Below are 18,275 nucleotides of genomic sequence, written 5' to 3'. Positions count from 1 at the left end.
ATTCTGCTTGCTAATCAGTATTTATTTTTTGACAAATTGACTTGTTTATTTAGGTGTGCCATTCTGCTTCATTAAAACAAGATTTTTACATTGCTTTTACAAAAAGAATTGCCTATACTTCTAACTTGTGCTGTGTCCACTATTAACATATAAACCATTATGGGAGTTGGGGTTGATTAAGAATGATACATTCCCACCCCAGGGTGAAGGTGGTTTAGATTTCAGTGTCTCTGTAGCCATTATGCAGTCCCTGCTAGCCTGGGGATTGGTCATGGCACACATGGCAAAAATGATTAGCCCATATAGGTGAGTAGGCTAGTCTAGGGCTCCCTGGCCCTGCTGATTGAAAATTGCAGGAATTAGAGCAACATTCTTTTGCAGCCTATTATCATTTTTTTCCTCCAAACTGGGAGGGGTGGGGGTTTAAAATTACCAGGGTGTAAGGGAGATGAGAAACCATCTTCCCCTGTAGTCTGCACTCTATTCCCAGGACATTTCCTTGCTTTTGGTACCAGCCACCGCTACAGGCACCCCAGTTGTACCAGTGACCTGGGCAGGCTGGTGTGCGTGGGAAGGGGTGAGCACAGGCCGGGCAGTCTCAGCAGCTTGGTAAAGCAGGGGGTGGGGTGGAAAGGCTGCATGTGGGTGTGGCTGGAAAAGCTCAGCAAAGCGGTGGAGTTGGGGGGAAGCCAGCTCCTGGGGTGTGAGAATTAGAGCGCCATGTAAAACAAACTTTGGAGGGGGCAGGGGAGGCTGGAGTGTGACAGGGATGTTCATGTCTTCCCCTCTGTAACCAAAAAGTAACAGCTCGACTTCTGTCAGTCCGCTATGGGGCACCTCATGCAATGTCTCTTTGCTGCATTACCTCCACTTCATTAACTCTTTGGATTGTCTTCCTTCCTGCCGTCATCACCAACTTTATTTTCTGTTCCTTAAACTGCCATTACCCTTCCTCTTCTTTGTCCCTACTTTCTCCCTGCTTCGTTCTCTGATGCTTTTTGTCCAACGGCTGATGCTGTTCTCAGTGATCCTGATGCACAGGGAGAGTTACTGCTTGGTTATCCCTGCAATTGTTTCCTGTGTCTTTTGAAGAGGTAAGTGCAATGACAGCTTTCCTGTGCTCTGCTTACAGATTAGCTATCTTGAATAATATTCCCTGCATATTTTGGTAGGAGTTCAGCTGAATTCCCTCTGTCCTCCTTCCAGAAATTTGAAATAGACTTTGTCTGGTCCTGGAGATTTATTGCAAACTACATGGAAGGGCCAGAATCGGTGCAGATCTTTTGCATGTGGAAACACTGATGCACAGAGTTCGTAGCATCCTGAATAAAACCAGAGATGCTCTGTGAGCTTAAAAATGCTTCTTAGAACACAGAGTAACTAAACTCAGTTTAATCCTATACGCTGCCACTCAGAAGGATGCCCTGATACAGGAACAGAAGTCCTGGATGGGCCAGGACACAACATACTGCAGAGAAACCATTATAAAATGACTACTTTTAAGCAACCTGCTGCCTTAAGAGTCAGATCTATGCATGCTGACTAGAATTACTAGATTAATATATTTTTTTTATGATCATCTGCATGCAAACTGTTGCCAAGTGTTGGCTATTGAGTTTAATTTAGTGGTGGTTGGAGTCCCACGGGAGAAAACTCTAAGGTATCCTGGGGCAGATTTCTAGGGCTGTGTACTCACTGTGCCAGAAGCCAACTACACTCACATCCTCTGCCTGCCTTCAGGGCCATCAGCTGTCAAGCACAGCCTCTTTGGCAAGACACAGAGCAGGACCAATCTGCTCTGTAAGAGCTTAGCTGGCTCTACGCAGGGCCGGCCGAGGTGTCGTTGCATCCTGGGATTGAGGGGGCACCGGGCAGTGATGGTGCATGTCTGCCTTGTCTTTCTCCATGCTGTGGAAGAGTTTATCACCAGACCTGTGTGCGGCACGTACACCTGGAGCCAGCCAGGGTTCAGCAGTGGACCTGAGCTGATTACTGATCTCTGGCTCCACAGCAGCGAGAACCAGCCCAGAGACACGTGTTGCTCTGTAGTGCTGTCTGCGCAGCTGCTGGTGGCTGCACAAGCTCCCTTGCAACTGCCCAATACAACATTTACTGGTTGGTTGGTTGGGTTTTGTTTTTTTCCCCTGTGACACACAAAGCCCTTCAGGAAAGGTGGTTTTATTTTACTATTAAAAAATACTTAAGGCCACTAGTCATTTTTATTAGATACGGACACTAGATAATTATGATGCAAACCTAGCACCTCACTTGGAGGAGAGCTGTGCCAGACAGACCTACAACCACAGCTTTTCTGAACCCTTCTCTTCTAGGAGCAGACCTCAATCCCCTCTGAAATCACTGCAGTCCCTGCAAGTTGCCCCTTTGTCATGCTGATTTTACACCATATTGGAATAGATCTCAACTCCTGCAGCTGTCCTGGAGATTTATTTTACAGTACAGCAGTCTTTGGATAGCAACCTCCTCTTACCGACTGCAAATTTGGTTTACATTTTGGAATACTTTCACAAACACTTGCATTGTGGTTTTGCTTGTCTGGGATTCTTTTTTTGTTTACCTTCTGCCAAGCATTAATACTGTGTTTATAAGCAGCAGCTAGACTGGCACTAGTTCTCAGCCCAGTAAAGTTCATCTATTGCCAAGTAAGCATAAACAGGCTCATTCTAGGGAAGAAGTGTTCTATACCTACCTCCTTCCCAAAGTTTTGTCTTGGAAAAGAAAAAGTCCTTGCTGTGTTTGGTAGGTGCGATGTGGAACCAGCCAGAAAACTGTCACTACTTAAACAGGGAAGACAAATGAAGAGTTTCCTTACTTCTCAATTTTGTTTGCAGGCGTAATGAGTCCCGAGCGGTGCAGTCCTTGTGAATGCAATCAGGTGGGAAAACCTTCTGGGGCAGTGTCAAGCTCAGCAAGTCCATCCTAGCAGCAAACAGCCTGTTTTGTATTTTCTACTATATTGCAACAGATGCTATGTTTAACTTTTCACTTCTCCTCCAGCTGTTGAGTTTTTAAACAAAATCTTTACTGAGCTTAAAAATACTAGTCAACTAGTCAGGAACTAGTCAACAATTAGAAGATTGTCCCTGACCTCTGTATGGCCTTGACTTTTGAGGCACCTTCCCCTTTGGTAATAGTTTAACTTGAATCATTATATTATTGCATGCACCGAACTTGACAATATCCTGTGTCTGGCTTGAAAAGAATTTGATTAAAAATAGTAAAATAAATATAAATAGATGAATGGTAGATAAACAGTGGCTGTCTCTTGTTTTGGGCTTCTGAAAGTCTGTGTTTCTAGCATGTCATTGGACATTATAGTGGCAGGTTTAAAAAAAAAAAATAAAAAGATGGGATTCTCACATAAACATTTTAAGGGGCTTTAAGAAATGCCAGTAGATATTTCAGATTCCCAGTACAGTTGTGAGTACTGGTAGTACTGTAAGGGGATGACATCCTAACCAAAGCCCTCCAGAATAGCAAGAACATACTAGCAATGACATCCTCCTGCCCTAGCAGGAGATGCATGCTCTCAGAGATGCCCACAAAGTGAATATGGTGCAATTTATGTTAGGAGTATAATACATTTTGATGGGTCCAGCAAGGTTTAGATGAGCATAAGGATCACATGGGAGCAGGGAGATACTCTTCCCCCAAAATGTAAATCAGAGAAGTAAGCGTAGTGAAGGGATGTATTTAGTCTTTTAAATTAATAGGATTAAGAGATGAACTTCTATCTAGATTTACAAATATTACAGAGTTTGTGTTTTGCTGAGCTGTGTTTGAAATGGCAATATTATTTGTTAATTATTTTAACATGATTATTGTTCTAAGATAATTCATAGTCCTAGAAACTTCAACCACTCCTGTATACCAAAGGCTATAGAGTACAACACCTAGTATCTTAACCAACCTAACTTAGTTCTCTTGATGTAAATACAGATCTGAAAGAAGCCTGATAAATATTTACCTTCTGCATTGGAAGTACCATTACGTTTGCCATCCAGTTTCATCCACAACTGTCACTTTTTTTTTTTTTTAACAGACTTATTTTCTTCAGATACTCTACTGTAAATGGTCACAAAAAAAAGGTTGCCCCTCAATTTATCAATGTCCTGTTTTCAGTCCCTTTATCCTCTCCTTTTGTACTGAGAGGATGAGAGCATGCTCTTCACAGTCCCCATTCTGTAAACTCCAGTCTGCTGTCCCACTATTTTTGAATCTTCTGTGGGTGATAAATTCATTAGTCATTGAGACATCATATAATTGCAGGTGGATGTGGTGGGTGATATGACAAGCAATTTAATAGGTACTTCTTGCATGTATCAGAAACTTTACCATTGCAAACTGTCAGGAGCTCTAGAGTTAAGCATCAGCTGAGGGGGCTGGCAGGGGGTGGGGGGGAGGCCCATGGGAGGAGAAGGAAGCTGGGTAAGGGTTGGGGATTGCAGTTTTGAATTTAGGTGAATTTCAGCATCAAATTCCTTCCTCAGAATTTTCAGTTGGGTTCCATTCTCAGCCCTCCTACCTTCTTGGCATGTGACAATTAATTTGTCCCTCAGCTTCCCTATCAGTGAGGTACAGAGAGAATACTCACACATCCTGCCTGGTACAGGTGTTTGACAGCAAAGGTAAAAAATACTTGTCCATCCGTCCATCCCCACACTAACATTTCCTGTGAGGAAGCCTATAGGAAAAATCACATACGTTCAGAGCACATTAATTTACTGAAATCAGTAACTGGAGAGCTCACTCGGTGCTTGCTTTCATATTGCTCCATTTTTTCCTAGTTCAGGGCAGACATTGTTTGTGGCCAGGAGGAAGTCTGAAGAAACACAGAGAGACAGTGAAACATCAAACCGCAGCCCACTCCCTTGGGCAGACACCCAGGCAGCTGTGTTTCAGTCCCAGGGCACTCGACCTGCTTCGGTTCAGATAATGTGCAGTGCTCTTCCTCCCCTAAGCCGAGTGCCATGTTTACAGACACAGCCTTTCTGTCCCTCACCCCTTCATGTAAATGGGACTGCACAGCCCACTGACTCCACAATACCAGCATCAGGACCAACCTTTCACTGATCCTAACCGCTTAAGCTCATCCTTTCTAGGTAGTCCAGCACAGAGGCATTTTCCTAAGAGACATGTTATTGCTGAAAGTGCATAAGGGCTCCCAGTGTTATCTATTTCTGGCAGGGACCCAACAGCTAAACAAAGTTAACTTAACCACTGCCCCTTCTCTCATTGCTTCTAACCTTTGGGCAGATCTTTTCAGGAAACCCTGAAAAGGAATTCAAAACCCTAAAGGAGACCTTTGCCTTTTTTTTTTTTTCTCCCCCCTCCCCCCCCGCCCCTTCTCTCTCCCCCCCCAGAGTCACAGACTTTCTCTGCCTTTCCAAGCTCTTCAGGCAATGGTCTTCCACTGCTCTGGCCAAGCCTCTCCTAAGCTGGCCCATGACAAGCTCTCTCTTCTGTTTTCCCTCACTCCTCCCTTTTCCTTTATCAATTCTGTTAAGATGGTCAAAGAACCTGCCTGGTTACCGACCCACTTGGCAGATCAGTTTTCTCAGTTTGACGCCTTTCTTTGCAGACTTGTCAGCTCACGGGGACTGGCTCAGAAATCTTTAGCACAAATGCGGCACGTTCCTATATATGTGCATACACATGTATCACTTGTCCCCTATTTCTCGCTCTTGGCGAGCGTCTTTGGGGACAGGGTGATAACTAAGGTCAAATAACTAACATGCAATTCAAAAGAAAACAAACCACTTAATATTTAAGTCTCCACAATCTTTCTATATTGTTACTTTTATACTCCTACCATTTGTCATTATACTGCTGAGATAACATCTAACAAACCTATTCGAGCTAGCAACTTAATTACAGCCTTAAAATTCTACTTCATTATATATTTTTTAGGAAAACTATTTCTTGGAATAACAGTTCATCAAATCATTTGTTAGTTTGGGGAATAACATTTCATAAGATAAAAGATACCAGTGAAGAGTAACAATTATATACTGAGGTTTAATTGCGACAGAAGGCAATGTGAATTAAAAGTGACCTTGAACTGATAAATGTGTGCTAAGACAAAGTAAGTTTATTAGCAAATAATTTTTAAAGATGTGAGGTATAAGTTGAAAACTAAAGGTAGCAAAAGTCTGCTGTTAACAGAAAATACTAAGTATGAATCACCTTTTTGCTTCAGCCCTGACAGAAAAATATGACTTACAAAAATGTATTTTAACAGAAGAATAAGGCACAGGCCAGAATAAGGGAAGACCAGTGTTTACTAAACATGGGCAACCTGAAACTGATGAGGCAGCAGCATGACTGTTGGAAGGACGAGAACGACTATCCTCATTCTAGCCTGTATTAACAGGACTGGCATGAAAGAGAACAGATGACTTCTATGCACCCACAGAAGAAAGGTGATACATTTTAACACAAAGAAAGACTTTTAGTAAGTAAAAATGATTAGATATGTTGGTTAACTGTTTCAGTTAACAAAACCTCAAGTTTAGAGGGAGCATTTTATACACACATACACTTACAGAAGTGATGATGTATGTAAGGGAAAGCTTTTTAAGCAACAGCATGCTGATTTACTGGAAAGAGCTATGCTGGCATGTTATGGAATCTCCAAGATTCCAAGAAAATGTGTATTTGTGACTCGGATGTCCTTTAAAGTAGTATAGGTATAATTGATATTGCCACACTTCAGGGTGGGTGGATTGGTCTCCAGCCAGTCCCTATGCTTCTAATTCTATAAGGTTGTTCTTGTTAGGGATTCTTCAGACAGAAAAAAAGGTTTTTCTGCCCAAGTGGTTACCTCTCCTGTTCCATACTTGTTTGTTATTATACCAGTTAGTGTTAATTTTATCAGAAGAGTTATAGAAAAATATGGCAAGCATGTACAGTGGAAAAAACAACTGACTGAAGACCTCCACACAACTCACCTTCCCCTGGTGCATGCTCATGCATCTCGGTGTGAAGCACTAAGAAAGGCAGAAGCCGCAGTAGCAGGACGCCTGCCCAGCGAGTGCTTTGCTTGCTGCAGATGGCTGCAGGCCACCGGGCTGTGGAGTACTTTCAGTCAGTCCAGACTGCAGAATGTCTGGTGTATGTCAAACTAAACTACAGCACAAGAGATGCATCTCCTTCTTTACAAGGCTGTTAGTCTGAATTATTCTGCTGCACTAAACAAGACTAATTTTGGTAGCAGTAAAATTAATGTATTTACTTCATGTGTTTAATCAGAATTTACAGAATAAAGTGTATATTATGGTAATACTTTCTCAACTACTTTGTCATAGAAAACAGAAATTGCTCAGTAATGTAAAAAATTCAGTACTCATGCAAAGTTAGACCTCATTATAGCATTAAAGAATACTCTACTTGCAGCAGACTACTCTTCCAAAAACATACCATACATTGCAACAACAAAGTCTGCTGCCGCAGTCTAATCCCATGTGTGATTAACTGCAGACAAGAAATACAGGTAGCATTCCCCTTTGTATAGCCACATTTTTATTGTTAAAAAATGGAGGTAGTATTTTAGCAGTAATGGAATAAGCAATTAAAATATAAAGTTAAATCCAACAGCTGGGGCATTTGATGTCTTTTACAAAGTCACTGGGATAGTGCCAGTGTTTGGCTCACCCTCAAAGAAAAACATAAGCCAGAAAACAGTATTAAGGCTTTTTGATGCTCCACAGATTAAATTATTCAGCTACGACAAACAAAATTCAGGAGTGCACTGCTCAAGTCTTACTTTGACTTGTTATTCTTGTTTTATGACTGTATCTTCAGTGTGAAGATTTTCTGTTGCTCCCAACTCAGCCAACCTAGCTATGCCACTATTCATGTCTAATTTTAAAACAATCTGATTTCTATTCTGGGTCAACACCATGCCGACACAAAGCCAGGAATACACAGTAGCACTGTGCTCTACTACTTATTTGCAGTCAGGAGGGTTCCATCAACCACGAGCTGGACTGACCTGAATAATGAAAGCTTACACCATATGCGTAGCCTTTGCTGGTTTGCAGTCGCTAGCACTATTATGCCGTTCAGTTGTGATGCCTGCTTTATGGAAGACACATGGATGCTTTCTCACTCCTCGGCTGGCCAGTGTGTGTAAGCTGATGAAAAGCTCTAACGAAGATTTGCCTCATACTGCATCACCCTGTTAAAAAGCAACATGATGATTTCAAAGAAAAAATAAAATAGTCTGGTGGATATATATAAATATTTATTATCAGTTTAACTTCATTTTACTAGAAGTCTTTAAACAGTTTTTCTTTTTGGCCAAAATGTTGCATCTCTGACACAGTTGCTACTGTCATCGCTTCCCTGCACTGGGAAAGCACAGCTTACACTTAGATTCCAAAACAATCTATTAAAGATAAAGAACCTTCAACTTTAGTGCATACGGAGCTATTTAAAGATTGATAAAAAGAACCCCCCCTTCCCCCTCCCAAATTAAGAGTCTGTTACAAAGAGATTTCATTACCAAAAAGTGAATATACAAATGCTTAAAAAATGCTGGCTTGAAAAAGTGATTTCAGAATTTACTGTACACATTGTAACAATTTATTATATAAACTGCTTCTACATGCAAGCAGATCTTACATTTGGTGTAAAACATTTATACACATTCTTTACAATTTGTACATATTTAAATGGCTGTATCAAACAACACTGCGCTATGGAATTTTGGAAGCAAACAACTAAAATTGGGAGGAGAAAAAGACAAGGTTTATAAAATGTGAACAAAACCCGTGACACTGAAAAGCATCTAGACTTAGGCTTAGTCTTGTTTGGTTTGGTTTCAGGTTATTCAGGCAGACCCAGATTTTCCTTCTAGCACACAAAAGTAACACCAATGCAAAACAGAATAAGGCAACTATTTAACCAGCAGACTGTACCCGTCACTTAGAATGGCTTATTGGTAAAATGCCTTTTTAAAAAATGTTATTTTTTGCCAAAATGTTTATTTTCTAGGCACATTTTAGCAAAAACTGCATTTTGGCTTTCTGACTTGCTTATGACATGAAATGAATCACTGTAGTTGGTGCCCATTGTGAACAGGGTTGGTGGTGGTGTTTTTCTTTTGAAAAGCCCAGGCCTCAAACGATGTTTCAGTAGTATGAAAGAGGACACTGGACCACTTGACAAGAGATGATGATGGAAGCACAGAGTTTGTGTCATAATTAATGATGTTATTCTGTACTTTTGTCACCTTTTAGTTTGCATTAGAAGGTAACAAGAAGTTAACCCAAGCCAAGAGCATATCATACCACTACATGAAGACCTGAGCTTAGTTGGAATTTCTGGACTTCTACTACTTTGGGTTGGATGTGGCAGGTTCCCCTCTGCAGAAACACTTCAGATTCTCAGAGGGGTGAAAGGGAAGCTGGCCCTGTACACCACTGAGGAACACCAGTGCTTTACGGCATAACATCGGGGGGGTGTCAAAGTGCTGGTTTGGAAAACTTTTTCATACCTTCCTGAATGGCTCATTCCTAGTTTGTACTCTGTCTTCTTACACAGTGCATAGCGAGAGAGAAAGAGCCTGACATAAGCTCTGAGGTGTTGTGCCACCAGTAGAAGATTTAGTTAGAAGGAAAAAAACAAGAAAGGGAAGAATGAATGTTATTTACCAGAAGTCATAATGGGAGCAGTATGCCATGGCTGCATATGGAAAGCAAAACTCAGAACAAAGTGTTCATTCAGGACATTATCATGAACATGTACCAGAAACATACACAAATATAATTCCTCCTGGCTACTGAATCTCTAGAGAGCTGAATTGAATATAATGAGTATTAAAGTGATTTTCTCAAGCTTGTCTGCTTTCCCACTTAAAAAAAAAAAGATACAAATTTGTAACTATGATGTTGATTAAGAGCTTTTGGAAGAACATCTGATAGATGCAAGTCTGCATGAAGACCATGGTAACATATCAGTTTGAGAATTTAGATCCCCATAACTGACAGCATTATATAGCTGGTTTTATTTAAATAATGATACAAATGGGAGAGCATTCAAGATAAGAGAACCTCATCTTATGATTTAGGCTGATAAAGTAAAATTTTAAATAATTATTTTTTTCTACAACCGATTTTTATTGTTGTTGGGGGTTTTTTGGTGGGTTTTTTTTTTTTGGCTGGCAAAGGCTAACAAGTTTTTATTAGCATTGCCTCCAAATCGGAAAAAGCACTTCGGAGCTTGCTTTATTGTTGACTACTCCTTATTCTCTACATCACAGGAAAGCGGCTGAGTGCCTGCCTCAGCTTCTGTGCAATCTGAAACAAAGAAACAGAACATATTAAATATGTTATCACTTTACACAGAAATATGATTGCAAGCTAAGAAATTAAATTAATTGTTCCCTCATTTTCTGAAAGAAGGCAGTTTTTACTGCAGATTTTGTGTACGTAGGACTGCCAAAGCATTCCATTATAAAGACTTTCCTTCTCATCTATGCATTTTCTGCCTTGTTTTCTGCCTTTGTGTTTTCACTGTTCAGATTGTGTTGGAGAAAAGTATTGCAGGCAGGGCTGTCACAGAATCACAGAATTGTCTAGGTTGGAAAAGACCTTGAAGATCATCCAGTCCAACCATCAACCCAACATTAACAGTTCCCAACTACACCATATCCGCTATGTCGACCCTGCTCTTAAACACCTCCAGGGATGGGGACTCCACCACCTCCCTGGGCAGCCCATTCCAATGCCTAACAACCCGTTCTGTAAAGAAATGCTTCCTAATATCCAGTCTAAACCTTCCCTGACACAACTTGAGGCCATTACCTCTTTTCCTATCGCTTGTTACTTCATTAAAGAGACTCATCCCCATCTCTCTGCAATCTCCTTTCAGGTAGTTGTAGAGGGCGATGAGGTCTCCCCTCAGCCTCCTCTTCTCCAGACTAAACAACCCCAGTTCCCTCAGCCGCTCCTCGTACGACATGTGCTCCAGACCCTTCACCAGCTTTGCTGCCCTTCTCTGGACACGCTCGAGTAATTCAATGTCCTTTTTGTAGTGAGGGGCCCAAAACTGAACACAGTAATCGAGGTGCGGCCTCACCAGTGCCGAGTACAGGGATAAGATCACTTCCCTGTCCCTGCTGGCCACGCTATTTCTGATGCAAGCCAGAATACCATTGGCCTTCTTGGCCACCTGGGCACACTGCTGGCTCATGTTCAGCCGGCTGTCAATCAACACCCCCAGGTCCCTCTCTGACTGGCAGCTCTCCAGCCACTCCTCCCCAAGCCTGTAGCGCTGATGGGGGTTGTTGTGGCCCAAGTGCAGCACCCGGCATTTGGCCTTATTGAAACTCCTACAGTTGGCCTTAGCCCATCGCTCCAGCCTGTCCAGATCTCTCTGCAGAGCCTCCCTACCCTCAAGCAGATCAACACTCCCACCCAACTTGGTGTCATCTGCAAACTTACTGAGGGTGCACTCGATCCCCTCATCTAGATCATCAATAAAGATGTTAAACAGGAGTGGCCCCAAAACCGAGCCCTGGGGGACACCACTCGTGACCGGCCGCGAACCGGATTTAACTCCATTCACCACAACTCTTTGCGCCCGGCCATCCAGCCAGTTTTTTACCCAGCAAAGCATGTGATCATCCAAGCCACGAGCAGCCAGTTTTGCCAGGAAAATGCTGTGGGAAGTGGTGTCAAAGGCCTTACTGAAGTCAAGGTAGACAACATCCACAGCCTTTCCCTCATCCAATAAGCAGGTCACCCTGTCGTAGAAGCAGGTCAGGTTTGTCAAGCAGGACCTGCCTTTCATAAACCCATGCTGACTGGGCCTGATCATCTGGTTGTCCTGCATGTGCTGTGTGATGGTACTCAGGACCCTGCCTATTAGGTTATCTAGCACTGCACTATGCAGGAGGGCTACAGGAACAAAGCCAGATTTTTCCGGAAATGCATTTCCCTGCTGAAACAAGGCCGCACATCAGGACAGAGCTCCTGTGCTCCCATGGTAGCCAGCATCCCACATGTAAACATGGATCTGGTCCCTGTACTGGGGGAGAGAGGATTGGTACAAGGAGACTGGTGAGGCTGCAACCAGAAGAACTGGGATAGACTAGACAAGAGACTGAAAGAAGGTAAGGGAAAACCTATGCCTAACCCCATCAGATGTGTCAGAGAAATGGAGCAAGGTGACCTGATGGGGGATCTGGAGTTCCCATCCACTAAAGATACCTCTGAAGCCCCACTGGTACCATTTACTGCTGTGAAGGACAACCAGTTACTTATGTTACTCCTTTAAGTGACAGAGGCCAGGTTCCAGCCCACTCAAACTCACATGTTTTACCAGCATATCACATTAAAAAATTTGTTCTCAGGTTTCATTTAAAAAACACAAGGAATACATGCATAAGAACACTGTTAAATGGAACTAAGGTTGTAGTTCAAGTGCTCAGAGTTAACATATTAAATAAGTCACCTAAACCACTCCAGCCCTGCCCCACCCCACACTTGTATGCATTGGGCTTTAAATCACAGAAGCTTCCCTTCATCCTCCCTGCCTACAGGAGGGAAGTTTTGTTCAGATGGTTAATTGTTGTATTCAGTGCAGCAGGTCCTACTTACTGCGTATCACAGAACTAAAATCCTTTGCAGCCTTATAACTGGCATTGAAAAAAAAAAAAAAAATCAAGCTGTCCAACAATAACATTTCTCAACTGGTCTTTAGGTCTAAAAGGTCTAATATGACAGTCATGTATGTAGGATAATACCTATAGGAAGATATTATTTTAACCCATTCTTTGGTTGTTTTTTTTTTTTTTTTTAGTTTTTACATGTACAATTCTTCAAGTATCTGCTCTCTGGGAGAGGCTCATACAAAAAGATGATTAAGTACTGTGAGTATTTCTTATAAAAGTAGCAGCACAGTATGTGCCAGGAAAATGTCACTGAAATACTACACCTTACCGTTTCATAAAACTGTGCTTGCTGCTCCAGATACAGACGAATGACACTGTTGTAGTCATAAATCCGGTTACTGTGGAAGTGATTCATCTCAGCTGCAATTAGACCCAGGATGCAAATTATTTAAGAGAAGCATTTGTAACTAGGAACAGTTCAGGTTAGTTACTGTGCAACAAGCTCAGTGTCCAGCCCTACCAGCATAGTTACTGTTCTCATGCTTCCACAACCTGTTTTGCCTGCAGCACTAAAGTTATGATGGAACTGTTTGTAAAATTGTCGGGGTGTCAGTTACTCACTGCTAAAATATAAACACTTCCTAGATAAAGCCAGGTTCTTGTTACAATACTCAGGTGTACAAAGATTTGATAAAGAATACAAGCAGCATTTTCTCCTCCTGAGGTAACTGCTCTTTTCTGAAGTACTTCCAACAGAATTTGGCTAGGACATTCAGATTTCCAGGGGTATAGATATCAAATTGTAAGCCACAGCTGTAAATATTTAGCTCAAAAAAACCCCCACAGCCAGTAATGTTTGACCCATTCTTGACTGAAGCTATTTCAGTAGAAACCTGTGAAACAGCACTACCGATTCTGTAACACCTTTCACCACTTTCTGCATCTCTTGTCTGATCACAGCTTATAGCTGAAATAAAAAGTTAAATATATTGTGAGATACCAATAGAGGGAGAAGAAATATTCTAGATTGTAAGAGTCTGGATCCAGAGTTCTCTTCCATGATTACCACTTACACAGCACAGTCCTCCTGCATCATTGTGACCAGGAAGGAGGGGGTGGGGAGTTTTCTTGGTTTTAAAATCAATTTTGTGTGCTGCTCTGACTTTGTCCTTTAAAATACTGTGTACTCTTGGCTTTAAGTAAGTAAAAAGAGATGCAACTCCCTCAGCAATGAGTAGTCCCACTGAAGGCAGTAACAGCATGCACTTAAGGGCTTGATAATCCTTCAGGACTGAACCCCGACTCCTCACTTCCACGGTTTTTCAAGTGTGGTGTGCTATGTCTCATATTTACATCATCTCTGTCCTGGTTTCTCTGTCCTAAACCACGACAATCTCTAACCTAAAGAGGAAAAAGTTAATTCAAAGAACATCCAGGAAATAAAATCTTATCCACAAGAACATGAATCTCAACTGGATCATGTCTGACTAAACCATGAGTCAGAAAAACACTTCTGCACATGATGAACTGCTTCCTGCACCAGGGCCCATGCTTTTTCTTTGAGACATTATAACTTAAAAATGAAAGAATCAGTCTGGGGTGGTTGGGGTTTTTTGGTTTGTTTTTTTAAATTCCACTTCCAAAACATGTATCTCTTGCAATAGCAGTATGAGATTTGAAAGAGAACAATGGGCAAAATAACTGCAGTTTTAGGAGAATCTAAGCAGGTCACAAAAAAAACCCCAAACAACACCCAAACCACACTGAGCTATTATCATTCCTGGTAGAACTTGAGATGTCCTTCAGAGGTCTACAACATTGCCATTTAGCCCAAAATCTGGTTTACCTTGTAGTGCATAAGCCATGGTGCTCACACGTTTCACCATGTTCTGTTTGTCTTGTGGTGTTATTTTACTGGTTGCAACTAATTTATCACTTTCCTTCACTCTTTCTATTGCTCCCTGTAGAAACCAAATGCAGAAAGAGTAGATTAAAAGAGTAGTCAACTTAAAGGTCTTTATAGTCATCTGAAATGCCACTGGCCACGTTTTGAGCTTGCACACGGTACATATATATATATACACACACACAATGACCGATTCTGCCTTCCCATATTTTCACCCAAAGTTTATAATTTCACTCTATTGCCTCCAAGAGTCCTAACAGCTGGCAAGAAGTGACTTCAAACACAGGCATGAACACAGTCACTAGGAAATTGAGTTTAGTAAAGGCAGTAATACACAAGGATACATATAGAAAGGACAAAAGGACCAAGTTTCAAAACATAGCTGACCAACACAACAGACACTCAAAAGCCTCAAACTATCAAATGCTTGTAGAACCTTATTTGCACATTAGACAAGATGAGACAACAAACTATTTTCCAAGAAGCTACAACTCATTGCAATGTACAACTTTTGATTCGGGAAAATCCTTGTGTCACATAAACAACAAGCATAAAAAGAAACGCCTCCCCCTTCACAATGTATTTGTGCCATACAATATTCAAGAGAATCTATTTACACATCTCTTGGCAGGAGGCTTATGTTTCAAATTTTAAAAACATTTCTTCTCCTTTTATGGTATTTTTCCCCAAGGATTCTGTGGGATGAGGGACCATAAGTGTCCTGAAGAAAGAATACACAAATCTGATATGCTTTTATCTGTGTTGCTCTCAGAAATATGTTCTTGTTTCATGCATTTAACACTTCAAGTGGTAAAAAAATACTTGTGTTTAATACTTCAAAATTTTTAGTTTCCTAAAATATGGCAGGCACATGAACATAAGGAAAACTCCAGAACCAAAAAAAAGCAGAATATCCAAAAGTAGACACAATGGCTAAATTTTTTGTATTATTATTTGATGGCTTTCATATTACAGAGAACAAAGTGGTTGTTTCTTGTTGCTGGGGTTTTGGGGGTTTTTTGTTCCCCAGAAAATTCAGGCCTATTCTCTATTTTTAAATATTAAAGAAACTTCTAGGCAGTGCATGATTATTTATCACATATCAGTAAGCTAGCCATGTAAGCATACGCAATTTTTCCTACAATACTGATGTGGTTTAGTATCAACTACCGTGTAAGACTCAAATACTACAAAGTTATACTACTGCTATTCATCACATTGGGACATGAAGTTAACCTGAAGAAAATCATGAAGCTTCTAGTGCTTTAATATAGCAGAAGGTCAGAATATTTTCAGATCTCGAGACAAGTTCTAGCTTCCCTCTTCTCTAAGTATTTTTTATTTTAAAAAAATCAACACACCAGCTTCACAGAAGCTTTCAGTGTTTCTGGAAGCACGGGCCAGGCTGCTGCACAAATGCAGTGTACCACACCACCACTTTTGTTGCTGTAGATCTTCCTACTGCCCAACCCTTAAAAGGAAAGGCCCCTCACATACCTTATGAGCTCCTATGATGTCAGGGAAGCAACCAAGAAATCCCTTATATTCATGATTTGTTTCCATCAAAAAGTGAAGATCTTTCTTCGGCTAATAAAGAAAGTGTAAGCATTAGTAAAGGCATCTGTGGCATATTAACATCATAAAAGAAACTATGATGCCAAAAAAGGGTGAGAGAAAAAAGGGAAGGAAGAACAGAAAAAAACCAAAGTCTTAATTGTTTGTTACAAGTTTTTAATATTTTATAAAAGGTCCTTATTAAAATATAAGCTCTTTAGAGTAAGGCACCGAGCACCAGTGAGCAGATGCCTCTATTCTTTGTTTTACTCAACACTAGCTTATGAAGTGAGGGATTTTGCATCACATACTGATATAAAAGAATGAGATTTAATCAAGGATAGGGTTTCTACCTTCCCCTGCATTCCCCAAACACCTACAGGATCCAGATCTTGCTGCGTTTCATTGTCTTGACATGCAATTGCCTGCTTTGGTAAAAATCTAGCTTAAATAAATCCTGATTAGTATCAGTATTCAAGTCATAAATTGATGTTTAGTGTATTAAGCTTAGAAGTCTCCAAAATGCAGATCCTCTTGGTCTCAAGGTTGAGTTTGTTCTTAAAACAGCTTTCCAAGTCAGTGACTAAGGAGATACACCTGTGCACGTACATATCTGTATATGTAATGAGATTGTACTGATAACAACAATTTGTGACCTGAATCAGTAATGAAGACAGCTCACTGACATCAGAAAACAAACATAAAGTAATAATTTTAGTATTTTAGAAACCAGAATGTGACCTTTCTGATCCAAGAGAAATACCCTCCCATCACATCGCCCCAAGTTGATACATAGTAGAAAAGAAGATGAAGGTGCATTCAGAAGTATTAATAATAATTTCATTTAACTGGTCTGCAGCACTAGCAGTTATGTTTTAACAGAGAAGAAAAGGAGTCAGGGGTGATATGTTTGTACACACAACACCAATGCATTCATAATACTCCTACCTGATCTGCTACAAGACTGGCGATTTCTTCATAGGTTTTTCCTGCTTCTGTTATTGCTCCATTGAGATCAGATTCTCCTAAAAGAAAACATCAGTGTTCAAGTTACAGTAAGTCAATTACAGTAATAAACTTGCCCTAATTCAAGGCAAATTTCTAAACCAGCTTATTTTACAATAAATGCCTAGTCAGCATTTTATAACCAGTAGTAACAAAGAAGTTTAGAAAAGTATTAGTAGTTTTTATACCATTAAAGAACGAAAACTCTGAAGATCTTATAGAAAATTAATGCTAAAGAGACCATGTAAACACTGTTCTACCACAGTACTAGCACTATTCACTTCCACATTTCATAATTATACATAGTTTAAATACACAGGTATTCCCCCACATGGGGCAACAGGAAGCCTTCCAGAATGGGAGGGAAGGGAGAATGAGGAGGTCAACACTAGTAGACTAACAAAGCTGAAGAGACACCTGCTGTTCTGATTTTTAATCAATGATTTTTATGCCTGATAAGCAGTAAATGCTCCAGGTTATGCCCTACTGCGCAGTGATGCTAGACCTAAGCTCTCCAACAGTCCTGGACCGTAACTGTTAGAAGCTCAGAGAAGCAGAAGGAGGCACAACTTTTTTCCTTGACAACAAGATTTCTGACTCTTTAGGGAACTCTTGGATAATATTTTCAAGCTCTGTAACAACTGCTGCTTTTGAGAACGAGTTTCTAACTTTCATCAAAGGGCCCCATAAACTACACTTAGAAATACAGACATTACCACAAATCTTAAGCTAGGTAACACCACAAGCACTCATAACACTGTACTACTAGGAGGACATGGCTACGTGGGACAAAGATGGAAACAAGCCTTACATTCTTGTTTTTTCATGCCACTTCACCTTCCCAAAACACCACAGGTTTTTCCCATCCTTGTTAGCTTGTCCAAAGCATGTAGTCAACAGTAGGGAAAGCAAATTGAGGCAGAAAAAGGGGAAGGTATAATTTGCAGATATTGAATTTTAGTTTAAGAAAAAATTATTTTTCTCATCCTTTCAGATACGTCTTGATATTAGGCAGCAGTTAGTCTTTTACAAGCATTTTGTTTTTATTCTATAGACATTAATCAGTGACTTAATTGGAAATTACCAAACATTGATTTCATCAATGATTAATTTGAACATTAAATTATCTTCTTTTACTACAACATATGGACTAATCTATGTTAGAGATTTATT

The 18,275-nt window shown here is 40.7% G+C and overlaps 1 protein-coding gene across 2 annotated transcripts in view; it reads right to left on the bottom strand.

The window, feature by feature from the left end:
• Positions 1-8,246: 8,246 nt before the first annotated feature.
• Positions 8,247-18,275, bottom strand: part of SNX9 (sorting nexin 9) — a 63,923-nt gene continuing 53,894 nt past the window's right edge. For both annotated transcript variants that reach the window (XM_074818844.1, XM_074818843.1), the window contains exons 14-18: positions 17,046-17,122; positions 16,041-16,130; positions 14,484-14,598; positions 12,966-13,057; positions 8,247-10,319 (exon numbers count right to left, since the gene is read on the bottom strand). In XM_074818844.1, coding sequence (XP_074674945.1) covers positions 10,272-10,319; positions 12,966-13,057; positions 14,484-14,598; positions 16,041-16,130; positions 17,046-17,122 — 422 coding nt within the window. In that variant the 3' untranslated portion in view covers positions 8,247-10,271. The remainder of the gene's footprint in view (positions 10,320-12,965; positions 13,058-14,483; positions 14,599-16,040; positions 16,131-17,045; positions 17,123-18,275) is intronic.

Source organism: Strix aluco, chromosome 3, assembly GCF_031877795.1.
Source record: "Strix aluco isolate bStrAlu1 chromosome 3, bStrAlu1.hap1, whole genome shotgun sequence".
NCBI lineage: Eukaryota > Metazoa > Chordata > Aves > Strigiformes > Strigidae > Strix > Strix aluco.
Note: the sequence above shows the minus strand (reverse complement) of the source record. Positions and strands in the feature narration are given on the sequence as shown.